This window comes from Amblyraja radiata, chromosome 32 (assembly GCF_010909765.2).
Source record: "Amblyraja radiata isolate CabotCenter1 chromosome 32, sAmbRad1.1.pri, whole genome shotgun sequence".
NCBI lineage: Eukaryota > Metazoa > Chordata > Chondrichthyes > Rajiformes > Rajidae > Amblyraja > Amblyraja radiata.
The window spans coordinates 1,626,292-1,641,471 of NC_045987.1; the positions used below are offsets into that span (position 1 = coordinate 1,626,292).

The 15,180-nt window shown below is 48.2% G+C and overlaps 1 protein-coding gene across 2 annotated transcripts in view; it reads left to right on the forward strand.

The window, feature by feature from the left end:
* pnpla7 (patatin like phospholipase domain containing 7) overlaps positions 1 to 11,310 on the forward strand; it is a 122,828-nt gene extending 111,518 nt beyond the window's left edge. For both annotated transcript variants that reach the window (XM_033049375.1, XM_033049376.1), the window contains exons 31-36: positions 2,864 to 3,016; positions 3,561 to 3,677; positions 6,609 to 6,690; positions 7,878 to 7,984; positions 10,547 to 10,827; positions 10,859 to 11,310. In XM_033049375.1, coding sequence (XP_032905266.1) covers positions 2,864 to 3,016; positions 3,561 to 3,677; positions 6,609 to 6,690; positions 7,878 to 7,984; positions 10,547 to 10,609 — 522 coding nt within the window. In that variant the 3' untranslated portion in view covers positions 10,610 to 10,827; positions 10,859 to 11,310. The remainder of the gene's footprint in view (positions 1 to 2,863; positions 3,017 to 3,560; positions 3,678 to 6,608; positions 6,691 to 7,877; positions 7,985 to 10,546; positions 10,828 to 10,858) is intronic.
* Positions 11,311 to 15,180: the final 3,870 nt, after the last annotated feature.

Here is a 15,180-nt window from a genome sequence, read left to right on the forward strand (position 1 = left end):
ACTAGGGACAATTTACACACACACCAAGCCAATTAACCTACAAACCTGCATGTCTTTGGAGTGTGGGAGGAAACCGAAGATCTCGGAGAAAACCCACGCAGGTCACGGGGAGAACGTACAAACTCCGTACAGACAGCACCCGTAGTCAGGATCGGACCCGGGTCTCCGGCGCTGTGATGCAGCAACTCTACCTGCTGCGCCACCGTTCAAGGAGCTCATGGAGATGGGCCCTTTGGCCCAACATGCCCAGGTAGACCAAGATGCCCCATCTACATTAGTCCCACCAACCAGTGATTGGCACGCATCCCTCTAGACTTTTCCTATCCATGTACCTGTCCAAAAGACTTTTAAATGTTGTTATAGCACCTGCCTCAACGACCTCTTCTGGCAGCTCTGTGTGGAAAAAGTTACCCCTCAGATTCCTATTAAGTCTTTCCCCTCTCACCTGAAACCAATGTCCTCTGGTTCTTGATTCCCCTACTCTGGATAAAAGGCCATGTGCATTCACCCTATCTATTCCCCTCACGATCTTGTACACCTCAATAAGATCACCCCCTCAGTCTCCAGAGCTCCAAGCAGTAACGTCCTAGCCAGGTCAACCTCTCCCTATTGCTCCGGCCCACAAGTCTTGGTAACATCCTTGTAAATATTCTCCGCAGTCTTTGCAGAATAACACCATCTTTCCTAAGACCGAGTACCCAAAACTGAACACAATCCACCAAATGTGGTCTCACCAACACCCTGTACACTGTAACATAACCTTCCAACTTAATTTGGTTTTGAGGGGAATGTTCCCTGCCATTGAAATTGAATATGTTGCAAAGTAGGATAGAAATTGTGTGGGAAAGAACTGCAGAAGCTGGTTTAAATTGAAGATAGACACAAAATGCTGGAGTAATTCGGCGGGACAGGCAGCATCTCTGGAGAGAAGGAATGGCTGACATTTCGGCTCGAGACCCTTCTTCAGACTGTGTAACTCGGCAGAAAACAAATATTTCCAGTTGAACTGATGACATCTAAATATTTTCTCATATTTGTTCTGAATATTTTCGCTCTAACGCATTATAAACTATAACTTGGTGCACATAGAAACAAGCCAGACTAACTTAATCAGACCATGTTAGTGTTGATCTTACAATGGAACAAACAGTTCTAATCGCATTAGCTCTCATTAATGCAATATTCCTTCAACCATGAGTCTAATTTAGACATCAAATTGATGCTTCAGGCCCTAATACTGCAAGTCAAGCAACAGTCGCACAAAATCCAAATCAAGAGTTTGGTCGAACTCTTCGTGATCTTTAGTTTAGTTTAGAGATACAGCGTGGAAACAGGCCCTTCGGCCCACAAGTCCGTGCCGACCAGCGATCCCCGCATACCAACACGATCCTACACACACTAGGGACAATTTACATTTATACCAAGCCAATTAACCTGTGACAACTTTAAACTAAACTGAACTCAATTCAGAAGTCTCGTAGATGCCACTATAGACATGAATGTTGTAGGCTGGGGTATATACCAGAGCCTAGGCTAATGAATATCTCCATAATAGAGAAGTCAAGGAAATTAAGATGTGTGAGTGTCCAGATTTGGAGAAGTGCAGAGATTTGAGAAGGTTCTAGGTGTGACTAAAACCATGGAGAGAATCCCAGCAGAATAATCAGATGGTTTAATTGTGGTGTAATCCAGCCAACATTTAATGTAGGGATGAGGCAAGCACTGTGTTGCTAGGTGACAAGAACAGAGTTTTAGCTACGATAATGGCAGCACAAGTTAAAACGCAAGAGCAAATGTAAATAGGAGCAGGAGTGGGCCACTCGGCCCCTTAATCCTGTCCCACTGTTCCTGTGATCCTGTGCTGGCCTCAGCTCCTTTCCTGGGCCAGAGGAAGGTGGAAGTGTTGGAAGGCACGTTCTCCAAATTCTCAGGAATGAAGATCACCAGTAACTTCCCCTGGACCAGCGACATTGAAGCAACGACCAAGAAAGCACATCAACGCCCAGGGCCGGCCTTAAGCCGATTGGACCAATTGCTCCTAAAGGTCCCGCGCTAGAGTACTCCAAAGATCCTAGAGCACCGCTCTAGTGGGACGGGGGAGAGGGGGGTGGAGAGAGTAGAGGGGTGGAGGGGGAAGAAAGGGGTAGACGGGGAGGGGGGTGTGAGGGGGGAATGGAGAAGGGGCAGAGGGGGAGATGGGTCGTTCCCTCATGCTCCCGCCCCTCCAGTCGCCGTGCTTCACGCACACAGCCCCGGCTCCACCCCTCTCTCTCCCCAGGGAGACGTGGTGAACAATACAGGGAGGGCCGGGCCGGGGATTGGAGCAACGTTTACAAATCTCGGCCTCAGCTCATGCCCGGACCCCGGGATCCGCTCCCACCGCCGGCCCTCTCCCTCCCTTCCTTCCCTTCTTCCCTCCCTCCCTTCTCTCCTTCCCTCCTTCCTTCCTCTCTCTCTTTTCCCTTCTCTCCTTCTCTCCATCCCTCCCTCTCTTCTCTCCTTCCCTCCCACACACACAACGCACTGACAACTAACACACACAGATCACGCACAGACAGCTAACATACACACAACTAAGACACATGCACACGCATGCATGCACGCACACACGCACGCACGCACGCACACACACACACACACACGCACACACGCACACACACACACACACACACACACTGACTCTATCTACACATCATGCTGCCTCGGCAAGGCCAGCAGCATAATAAGGACCAGTCTCAGCCCGGCCACTCCCTCTTCTCCTCTCAAATCTGGCAAGAGGTACAGAAGTGGAACTAGCTGGGACATGTTGGCCGGTGTGGGCAAGTTTCCACACTGTATCACTCTGTGACTCTATGACCTGCAGGTTCTGGGCATGGCTGAGATCCAGACGCGGCTGGCTTACGTCTGCTGCGTGCGGCAGCTGGAGGTGGTGAAGAATAGTGACTACTGTGAGTACATCAGGCCCCCCATCGATCGCTACGGAACGCTGGAGTTCGGCAAATTCAATGAAATTGCTGTAAGTAGATTCCTGTGGCTCCCTGATTGGTATCTGTACCTTTAGTCACGTGTTTGATTGTCATAGACTCTGGAACAGAACAATGATGTTCACACTTGCAGCAGCACAACTGATACGTGAACATCATCATAAACTGCTGAAACACTTCAGTGTATATATAACTATATATATGTACACACTTGCACACTCACACTCTCACACGCTCTTTCTCTCGCACACTTTCACATGCTCTCTCTCACACACACACACATAAACATGCATACACATGTACATATGTGTATACATAAGAACTTTAAATCAAAGGTAGACAAAATGGTGGAGTAACTCAGCGTGTGAGGCAGCATCTTTGGAGAGAAGGAACGGGCAATGTTTTGGGTCACGACAGGAGAATAGGAATTAAGGGGGAGAGATAGATCAGCCATGATTGAGTGGCGGAGTAGACTTGATGGGCTGAATGGCCTAAATCTGCTCCTATATCCTATTGGTTTTATGCTCTTAACAGCGTTGCTCTTCAAATGATCCTTCACCCTTTCTTCCCACACAGGAGGTCGGGTACCAGCATGGGAAGACACTCTTTGAGTTGTGGAATAGGAACGGAGTCATTGACAAGATCCTGAAAGACAGGCCCATTGACCAGGTTGCCAAGACACGGCCCTCTGATGTAAGTTTGGCTTTCAGTTTCAAATCACTTGGGGAGGCACGGTGGTGCAGTGGTAGAGTTGCTGCCTTACTGCCCCAGAGATCCGGGATCCATCCTGACTACGGGTGCTGTCTGTATGGAGTTTGTACGTTCTCCCCGTGACCTGTGCGTGCCTTTTCTCCGGTATACGTATGTGTGTGTGTACGCACGCGCGCGCTCATACAGTGTTTGGTAGGACTCTTCTTGATCTTTAGTTTAGAGATACAGCGTGGACACACACCCTTCGGCCCACCGAGTCCGCGCCGACCGACAATTCCCGCACGTTACCACTATCCTACACACTAGGGACAATTTTAGAATTTTACAATTTGCAATATTACGGAAGCCAATTAGCCGACAAACCGTACGTCTTTGAAGTGTGGGTGGAAACCGGAGCACCCGGAGAAAACCCACGTGATCACCGGGAGAACGTACAAACTCTGTACTGACAGCACCCGTGGGCAGGATTGAACCGGGGTCTCTGGCGCTGTGAGGCAGCAACTCTACCGCTGAGCCACCGTGCTAATCTGGTTGCAGTCATAATTGGTTGTGTTTGAGTGAGTACCTGAATGCTGAAGTGCTTTACTACAGCCAGCACTTCTCCTCACTGGTGAACTCTAATGACTCACAATGTGTATCAGCTACACTTCAAATACACATACAAATGAAGACTGATCTTCTGTATTCAGTTTGAGTCTTTTTTTATGACCTTTCTTCTGTTCAAAGCATCAGCTGAAGGAAACCCATCATCGTGCAAGCTGCTCACTGGCCCACAGCTCACAATTGCTTTCTGCTAGTCAGCTATATTTGATTTGTGCCTTTAAACATAAAACAGAATCTTTCCTTTCATCGCCTTTTCACTGTGCATGTTATTCCATGTACATTTATTTGTAAAATTCTGGATGCCACTGTATTTGAATTGCTTTACTAAACATTTATAATGCAAATGTGTAGGTGATTATCCTGTATCCATGACGACAGACTAGCTACAATGCCGTGCGCTAACCTTGATTGTGAAGTCTCCCTGTCTCACAGCGCCAGAGACCCGGGTTCCATCCTCACCTCGGGTGCTGTCTGTGCAGAGTTTGCACGTTCTCCCTGTGACTGCGTGGGTTTCCTCCGGGTGCTCCGGTTTCCCCCCACGTCCCAAGGGACTCGTGGGTTTGTAGATTAATTGGTCCCTGTAAAATGCACCTGGTGTGTCGGGAGTGGATGATAAAGTGGAATCTGCAAAACCACCCACTTTTGGGCAAGACATTGGAGAGGCCACATTCAGAGTATTGTGTTCAGTTTTGGTCACCCTATTCTACGAAAGATGTTGAGTGGTTGAAAGGGTGCAAAGATTTACGAGGATGTTGCCAGGACTCCAGGCCCTGAGCTACAGGGAGATGTTAAGCACACTAGGACTTTATTCCTTGTAGCGCAGGTGGAAGAGGGGTGATCTTATAGAGGAATGTAAAACATGAGAGGAAAATATAAGATAAATGCAGTGTCTTTAACCCAGTGTAGGGGAATCGAGAACCAGAGGACATTGGTTTAAGGTGAGGAGGGAAAGATTTAATAGGAATCTGAGTGGTAACATTTTCACACAAAGGGTGGTGGGTGTATGGAACGAGCTGCCAGAAGAGGTAGTTGAGGCAGGGACTATCACAACAATGATTCGCTGTTCCCAGTAGCAGTGGTCTCCAAATCTGAGGAAGGACATTATTGCCATAGAGGGAGTGCAGAGAAGGTTCACCAGACTGATTCCTGGGATGTCAGGACTGTCTTATGAAGAAAGACTGGATAGACTTGGTTTATACTCTCTAGAATTTAGGAGATTGAGAGGGGATCTTATAGAAACTTACAAAATTCTTAAGGGGTTGGACAGGCTAGATGCAGGAAGATTGCTCCCGATGTTGGGGAAGTCCAGGACAAGGGGTCACAGCTTAAGGATAAGGGGGAAATCCTTTAAAACCGAGATGAGAAGAACTTTTTTCACACAGAGAGTGGTGAATCTCTGGAACTCCCTGCCACAGAGGGTAGTCGAGGCCAATTCATTGGCTATATTTAAGAGGGAGTTAGATGTGGCCCTTGTGGCTAAGGGGATCAGAGGGTATGGAGAGAAGGCAGGTACGGGATACTGAGTTGGATGATCAACCATGATCATATTGAATGGCGGTGCAGGCTCGAAGGGCCGAATGGCCTACTCTTGCACCTAATTTCTATGTTTCTAAGATAGCAGAGTCAGGGGATATGGGGAGAAGGCAGGAACGGGGTACTGATTGGGGATGATCAGCCATGATCACATTGAATGGTGGTGCTGGCTCGAAGGGCCGAATGGCCTACTCCTGCACCTATTGTCTATTGCCGCCCAGTAATAATGACTCTAATCTCCCAGCAGCCGTCTAACAAAGAACAATTCCACCAGAGCCACTCTTCCTTTCAAATTGCAAATTAATAACTTACTTTGGTGTTGATGTAGGATTAGTCTGGTTTACAAGAGACCCAAGCTGTTTGCAGTTCACAGAAGTGGAAGAGTTCTTGTCTCATGACTGCGATTCTCATTTGATGGTGCTGCCTGCAGAATCATTAGAGCTGAGGTTCCTGTGTTTGAAGCAGCTGCTGCCCAGACACACGGATCCTGCTTTCCAGCCACGCGGCTGAAGAGCAATGCTGGACAGGTGAAAGTGAAAAACATAGCAGACGCTGGAGGTAGTGGAATAAAAGCAAATGATTCAAGAGGCTCGGCAGCATCCTATTGACATTTCCCCCCCCAGCCCTTCTCTCATAATCTCTCCCCCACCCCCCCTCTCTCTCAGTATCGTTGTATTTCTGTTGCAGCTAAACTGGGAACACAATATAATAATAGATGATATAATGAAAAGTATTTCTCTCCTGCTCTGTATAACATCAATACTCTCCTTCCAACAGGTCACTTGTCCGAACACCACCTTCACTGATCTGGCTGAAATAGTCTCCAGAATCGAGCCTGCAAAGATCCTAGCTGTGGACGGTGAGTATTGAACTTTAAACACTGCACATAGACGTTGTACAACAATCCCCACGCACGAGCACTATCCTACACACACTGGTGTCATAGAGTGATACAGCATGGAAACATTCAGCCCAACTTGCCCACACCGGCCAACATGTCCCAGCTACACTAGTCCCACCTGCCTGCGTTTGGTCCATATCCCTCCAAACCTGTCCTATCCATGTACCTGTCTAACTGTTTCTTAAATGTTGGGATAGTCCCGGCCTCAACTACCTCCTCTGGCAGCTTGTTCCATACACCCACCACCCTTTGAGTGAAAAAGTTACCACTCAGATTCCTATTAAATCTTTCCCCCTTCACCTTGAACCTATGTCCTCTGGCCCTCGATTCCCCCACTCTGGGCAAGAGACTCTGTGCATCTACCATTAGGGACAATTTACAATTTTTACCAAGCCAATTAAACTACAATCCTGCTCGTCTTTGAAGTGTGGGAGGTAACCGGAGCACCCGGAGAAAACCCACTCTGGTCACGGGGAGAACGTACACGCTCAGTACAGACAGCACCCGTAGTTCAGGATGGAACCTGGGTCTCTGGCGCTGTGAGGCAGCAACTCTACCGCTGCACCACAGTTGACAGACGTGGGGTCTGGCGAGTGCTGTTGTGTGTGTGGTTTATACCACAGTGTGAGTCACCAGTCAATGCGCGAGTCGTGAATGGCATTCTTCCACAGTTGGCCTTGAGCCTTCAGCTGCTGTGAAAGGGCCGTTCACTCCACAGCCACAACTAAAGCCACACTAACTCTGCTCCAACCCAACATAGCGTTTGCTGCCTTCGAATAAACTCATGTCATAGGAGCAGGTTTAGACCATTCAGCCCATCAAGTCTACTCCACCATTCAATCATGGCTGATCTATTTCTCCCTCCTAACCCCATTCACCTGCCTTCTCCCCATAACCCGTATTAATCAAGAATCTGTCAATCACTGCCTTAAAAATATCCACTGACTTGGCCTCCACAGCCTTTTGTGGCGATGAATTCCACAGATTTACCACCCTCTGACTAAAGAAATTCCTTCTCATCTCCTTCCTGAAGGAACGTCCTTTAATTCTGAGGCTGTGACCTCTGGTCCTAGACTCTCCCACTAGTGGGAACATCGTCCCCGCATCCACTCTATCCAGGCCTTTCACTATGTCTTTCTCTGCAGATGAGTCTGACTACCAGACCGACTATGAAGAGGATGCATTCGACACAGAGCGGGAAGACTTTGATGGTTTCCCTAGTGAGCAGAATGAAGATGAGGCCTCCAACAGTGTAAGATGGATATATATTATTGTTGAGTGATTTGAGTAAAGTTTGATTTGAGTTTAGTTTATTGTTACGTGTACCGAGGTACAGTGAAAAGCTTTTGTCGTGTGCTAGTCAGTCGATACATGAGAAAGACAATAAATGATTACAATCAAGCCGTCCACAGTGTACAGAAACATGATAATGTCAATAACGTTAGTGCAAGATAAAGTCCAGTAAAGTCAGATCAAAGATAGTCCGCGGTCCAGCGATAGTGTGTGGGAATGATCTGCAGATGCTGGTGTAAACCGAAGATAGACACACAAAACTGGAGTAACTCAGTGGGTCAGGCAGCATCTCTGGAGAGAAGGAATAGGTGACGTTTCAGGTCCAGTCTGAGGAACGGTCTCGACCTGAAATATTACCCATTCCTTTTCGAGTCATAGTGTGGAAACAGGCCCTTCGGCCCAACTTGTCCACACCAGCCAACACATCCCAGCTACACTAGTCCCACCTGCCTGGGTTTGGTCCATATCCCTCCAAACGTGTCCTATGCATGGGTACACAAAATTGCTGGGGAAACTCAGCGGGTGCAGCAGCATCTATGGAGCGAAGGAAATAGGCGACGTTTCGGGCCGAAACCCTTCTTCAGACTGATGGGGGGTGGGGAAAATGTCCTATGCATGTATCTGTTTTCTCTAGAAATGACCCGCTGAGTTACTCCAGTACTTTGCGTCCTTTCGTATAGGGCAACATCTGCAGTTCTTTGTACAACTTTAGTTTTGTCGTCCTTAATCTGCCCCTCCACTCGGACAAAGCATTTGCCGTTAATCACCCCGTCATTTACATGTTTAAAGCCTCACGTTTATGAAACCTGGTAAAAAATCTCTGCCACGTAATTGAATGGAGCCACTTTAAGAAGAAAATGTTATTTAAGAGCAGATTGCCTGAGCTAAAAATGTCTCTTGACAAATGAAAGGAATAAAACGGAGCATGACAGATAATTAACCATCAAAGATTTCAAAGCCTGTTCAGTTTGACAAAGACTTAATAGACTTAAAGTATCTCTAGTGCTCAAATAAGTCAGCCAGCCTCTTACTATCCTTGCTTTTACATATATCTGCCTGGATTAGTTGATAAATCTCCATCGCCTTGAGCCAGTGTGTTACAAAATGAAACCCAGCTCCATACATTGTCTGTGGAATGTGTCCTGACGTTTCAATGCAGTGTAGTTCATAATTGATAGGAGCAGAATTAGGCCATTCGGCCCATTGAGTCTACTCCGCCGTTCAATCATGGCTGATTTATCCCTCCCTCTCAACCCCATTCGCCTGCCTTCTCCCAATAACCCCTGACACCCGCACTAATCAAGAATCTATCTATCTCTGTGTGAAGAAAATATCCATTGATGGCCTCCACAGCCTTCATCCACAGATTCACCACCCTCTGACTAAAGAAATCCCTTCTCGTCTCCTTCCTAAAGGTAGCTCTACTCCATGCTGAGTTGTTATAAATCCCACTGACATTTTAATGAAAACATAATGACGTAAATGCTTTTGTTTCTCTCGGATCCCAGTCTATCTGCCTCTGGGCTTTGCACTGATCATTTCAACGTGACCTTCCAGTCAGTGAGACACCTTATGACCCGATTTCTAGAGTCTTAGAGCGTCATAGAGTGATACAACATGGAAACAGGCCCTTTGGCCCAACTTGCCCACACAGACCAACATGTCCCAGCTACACTAGTCCCACCTGCCTGCATTTGGTCCATATCCCTCCAAACCTATCCTATCCATGGACCTGTCTAACTGTTTCTTAAAGGTTGTGATTGTCCCTGCCTCAACTACCTCCTCCGGCAGCTCGTTCCATACACCCACCACCCTTTGCGTGAAAAGGTTACCCCTCAGATTCCTATTAACATTTTCCCCCTTCACCCTTAAACCAATGTCCTCGATTCCCTTACTCTGGGCAAGAGACCCTGTGGGTCTACCCGACCTATTCCTCTCATGATTTTATACACCTCTATAAGATCAGCCCTCATCCTCCTGCGCTCCAGGGAGTGGAGTCCCAGCCTGCTCAACCTCTCCCTGTTGCTCACACCCTCTAGTCCTGGCAACATCCTCAGTCACGCATTCTGTCCACTCGATGGCCTGAATGAGCCCGTGCTCCAGCAGACCTCCTTTTCCTCCGTCTCCTTAATCGTGACTTTATTTGGGGAATTAAAAAAAAGACCTTTAAATTGTAGCCATGGCAACTAGCTGAGAGCAAATGTAGGACCTAGAGTTGAAAGGCAAACTTAAAATATGTGTAGGAAAGAACTTCAGATGGTGGTTTAAATCGAAGGTAGACGCAAAAAGCTGGAGTAACTCAGCGGGACAGGCAGCATCTCTGGAGAGTAGGAATGGGTGACGTTTCGGGTCGAGACCCTTCTTCAGTCTGCAGAAACGTCACCCATTCCTTCTCTCCAGAGATGCTGCCTGTCCCGCTGAGTTACTCCAGCATTTTGTGTCGACCTTGGAGGCAAATGTAAAAGTTCAGCAGAGAGATTTCTCGGTGTAACGTGTCTGTCTGTTTGTTTGTGCCTTGCAGGATGAAGAGAGCGGATGCAGGCAGAGGAAACCCATTTGTGGAGCTCCCAGTGCGCTGGCCTGATGGACTGAGCTGCCTCCCACACAGCCCAGGGTTCACTTGTTCCTCAGCCCACTGCCTTCCTTGGTGGTTGTCACCGCACTTGGACATTGCCCCATATTGTGGAAGTAACGCAGGCCAGAGTGTTTGGAGTGAGAGGTGGTCGTGTAAGCATTGCCCTCATGCTCGCAAACAATTAACATACGCCGTGTGGAATTGACGCCTTGGGGCGGGAGCGGTGTGTGGGGGGGAGGAGGGGGTAGGGGAGGGGAGGGGGGGTAGGTTCATAAATGAAATGTAGATAGTTTTGTTTTCCTGAACATTTCAAGGCCTTAAAAAAAATTACCTCACTTTTCAGCCCCTTCAATAGAGAGTTGTGACATGCCAGAAGGGTCATAATGACTCATTCAGCACTTTAATTCACCACAGCCCTCGCCCTAGTGTGGTAATGTGGCGTTTAGGCTCACCCGACAAGGCTGCTGTGTTTCAAACGTGAGATCCGACGGGATTTACATTTGCCTTACGATGCACTTCTGCAGCCGAACGGGACATTAGTGGAGAGATGGGGCGGGTCAGCCTGCCTCAGGTCAACCTGCCTGGAGCCACTGACCCATTCCCCCCTATCCCCAGTGTACGCTCACCTCCCTCTTGCCCCCATGGACCGACCGCAGGCAAACAGAAGATGAGTCACGGCCTGACTTGCCTCATCCCTTGCAGCCCTTCAGCAAAACCCTGGCCCTGTTTGTGGTCCTTCCTCACTTTGTGGTGACTGGACCAGGCCAGTGACCAGCCCTCTCCCCACACCACACTGACAATCCAGAAACACATCCTTCTCCCTGGCTTCAATGCTTCTGGCCATGTGCTGGAGTAACTCAGCGGGACAGGCAGCATCTCCGTAGAGAAGGGATGGGTGACTTTTCAGGTTGGGATCCTTCTTCAGACTGAAAGAAGAGTCTCATCTTGACGTCCACCTCTACTTTAAGTCTGAAGAAGGGTCCCGACTCGAAACGTCACCTATTCTTTTTCTCCAGAGATGCTGCCAGACCCACTGAGTTGCTCCAGCATTTTGTGTCTATATTCGGTGTAGACCAGCATCTGCAGTTGCTTCCTGCAGCTCATCCTGTAATGCATGAAACCGGTCCAATCCCAGACGGGTTGAATGGGAACCATCTCCCTCCCCGACAGAGCCAGGCTGCCTGCAGTTTGCCTTGTGTAGGAAGGAACTGCACATGCTGGTTTACACCGGAGATAGACACAAAGGTCTGGAGTAACTCAGCGGGGCAGGCAGCATCTGTGGAGGAAAGGAATAGGTGACTCTTCTTCAAACTGGGAGTTGGTGGAGAAGGATAGAGGTGCAAAGGAATGCGAGGGTTAATTGCCATCAGAGTGATTGCAAGTAACCCTTGCATTCCCTCTCTCTCCATCCCTCCCCCCCACCCTGGTCACCCTGCTAGTTTCACTGTTTGTATCCCTACATTATCACCTCTTCCACATGAGATGCTGCCTGAGCTGCTGGGTCACTCCAGCATTTCGTGTCTGTCTCTCTCACCTTGAAGCAATGAGCAGCCCATTGCAGCTTTCCCCGGGAGCCCAGTTCGGTTCCTTAAGAGCTGCCTCTCAGCCTGAGGAACCGTTACCCCTGGGACCGAGTGAAAGAAGTCATAAGATCGTAGGAAATAGGAATAAAATTAGGCCCATCATTTGACCCATCAAGTCTACTCCACTATTCAATGTTGACTGATCTATCTCTCCCTCCTAACCCCCGCCTCCCCCCAACATTCTCCTGCCTTCTCCCCATAACCTTCCTCCAGCACTGCAGATATACAGTGCGCGGGGTTTGAGCAAGTCAATGCAGATATCTCATTGAGACCACTGCTCACCTTCGATCACAGAAGCCCCTTGAAGCCCTGCGCCTTTTCACTCGTGTTTATACCGGTAGATTTTCTAAAGAAAGATGTTGAAAGGCAGCACTGAGACTCCCCCGAGCCTTTCACCGTGTCTTGTAGAAAGGCCGCACTCCACTGTGTGGGGGGTGGGGGGGGGTACGCCACGCACGATCAGAGCCCCAAAACAAGTCAAAACCTTCACGGGAGCGGCAACAACACAAGGAACAAGAAGCCAAACAAGAAGCTTTGTGAAGCGCGCTCGCTGGGGAACTTGTGCCCGCCCAGCTCCGGCTGGGTGAGGGAGTTCATTATTATTATTTTTTTCCTTGCAATAATCAATGCAATATTTATGGTTATGGAATGTTAGCCGGAGCAGAGACTGGTGTCTAGTGCCTTGCTGACCTCAACCATTCAAGGCTGCTCACTACATGCAAAACTCCCAACCAGTGCACACGCTGCCAACTTTGGGTTATAAACCATTTAGACCACATATCATAATAATATTGTGATTTTTATGTTGGATATATATATTTTGCTTTTCTTTCTACAAACCAAATGTGGTGGACTTGCCTTGATTCTATAGCCATCACTTGTAACATTAACCTGCCAAAGTGTGTGAGTGAGTGGTGCCGGCGGTGAGCGGTGCTGGAGAAAGATGGTTCGCAGGCCACCGAGCGGGCTGTGGTGATACACAAGCTCCGGGCTGGTCTGCCTATCTCGGTTCACCATCTGACACCGAGCATTCTAGACTCTCGCTGTTTTCCAGTGGCAGAGGATTCAGCTGCAGTTAAACTGGCCAGGATATAGAGAGGTTGTTTAAGAAGGAACTGCAGATGCTGGAAAAATCAATGGTAGATACAAATACTGGAGAAACTCAGCGGGTGCGGCAGCATCTATGGAGTGAAGGAATAGTTGACGTTTTGGGTCGAGACCCTTCTCGACCCGAAACGTCACCTATTCCTTCGTTCCATAGATGCTTCCGTGTCTTGACCTGAAACGTCACCTATTCCTTCGCTCCATAGATGCTGCCTCACCCGCTGAGTTTCTCCAGTATTTCTATCTACCATTGAAATACCTAGGATGTAGAGGGGAGCTGGTTGGAGCTACAAAGATAATGATAAGGAATCAAACACACCAGTTAATATCCAGCATACATACATCCATACCCCTTGGCTCTTTTTCAATTTAACACTCTATATTCTCTCTGCAAACTCCAGAGAATAACATTGTCTCAGCTTGTAATGACCACTGGAGGTGGAATGGGAAGAGATGAATGTATTTGTTAGCGCTATACCGATGGATTGTTAGCTCCTTCAACAGTGAGAATATTTATTGTTTTAATAAATGCCTTATATTTTCTTGTGTTCTGCATTGTTGGTGGACCAGTTAGCAAGTTGTGGCCTCCTGGTTCCTCTTGTTCAAGTCCATTTTCAGATGTGCCACTCTAAACCTCAGCTGCAGCCGGGTCTGACCAAAGATCCTATAGTGGAGCAAGATAGACCACTCCTGCTAAATGCAATGGGCTGGCGTGTAGTACGCAATGGAGCGGAACGTGGGCCTTTTTTTCATCCATTTCAGTAACCCGACCCGACCCGACTCGACTCGCAGTGTAATCAACGTTGCGGGGGAACAGTTTGTGTTAATAAATTATAATTCTGAAAATGACAAGATTTTTACCAAATAACTTTTATTTTTACGAGGATGTTTCCGTAACCGGCTTCCGTCTCCGCACTAGTATCTTTGCTCTGCTACGGGATCTTTGGTGCAGAGACGGAAGCCGGTTACGGAAATGGGGCCGATAATTACCCGTGAATCTGCCCATGACCGTACTATGTCTTTTTCATAGAGTGGACTATCTTGCTCGCTGTAGGATCTTTGGTTGTGGCCAGTGTGTGGGCGAGTTGGAAGATCTCTGCAGTACACTAGTAGATTAACCTCTGGCAACGTATGATTTAGTGTTGGACATGCTCTCCCCCCCCCCCCCCCCCCCCCCCCCTCCCCTGTGGTGAACCCTGGCCTTCTCCAGAGGGAATCACGGAAGACAGTGAACCTGCGCAGCTCATGATGGTTTCAGAGTGAAATCTGCTCTGGCTGATGTCAGCTGGTGTGGACACGAGACTTGAGCAACATACCAAAGTCTGGCTGGGGGATAAGAAGGGCCGTTCCCAGATTGTGGCCAGTGCCTTCAGCTGCAGTGTGGATCATTGGTAGAATTCTCCTCTGTGTCATCATGAATCACAAGCCCACCCTTCATCCAACAGGCAAAGCAGCATGACTGAAGATGGCGGTCTCAGTTTTGGACATAGGGACCTGGTGGGCCGTATTTGAAAGAGTGGGCCCAGGGTCTGGTCAACATGTCCTCCTCAGCCAACCTCCCCCAAGCAGGTTGGCTCACTATCCACCTCCTTCCTCAATACCACATCCTCCTGCGCACAGATTGGCTCAAGTTCTCAAGTCACCTGTGAGTTCAAGGAGGGGAAGATAGCAACAGGAAAGAAAGACTAGCATTAGCCATGCAGGAGGATTACAAACATCTAATGTTCACGCTGAATGGTTTTACAGTGTCGGTTGAACAAAACTCCAGTCAGACATCTGAAGGACAAGAGTATGGCCTCGGGCTCATTGTAGTCATCCTCAGTATCATAGTTTGCAGAGCTATTTCATGTATGGACTCTATATGTAACTAACATGTGAACTTTCAGTGCCTAC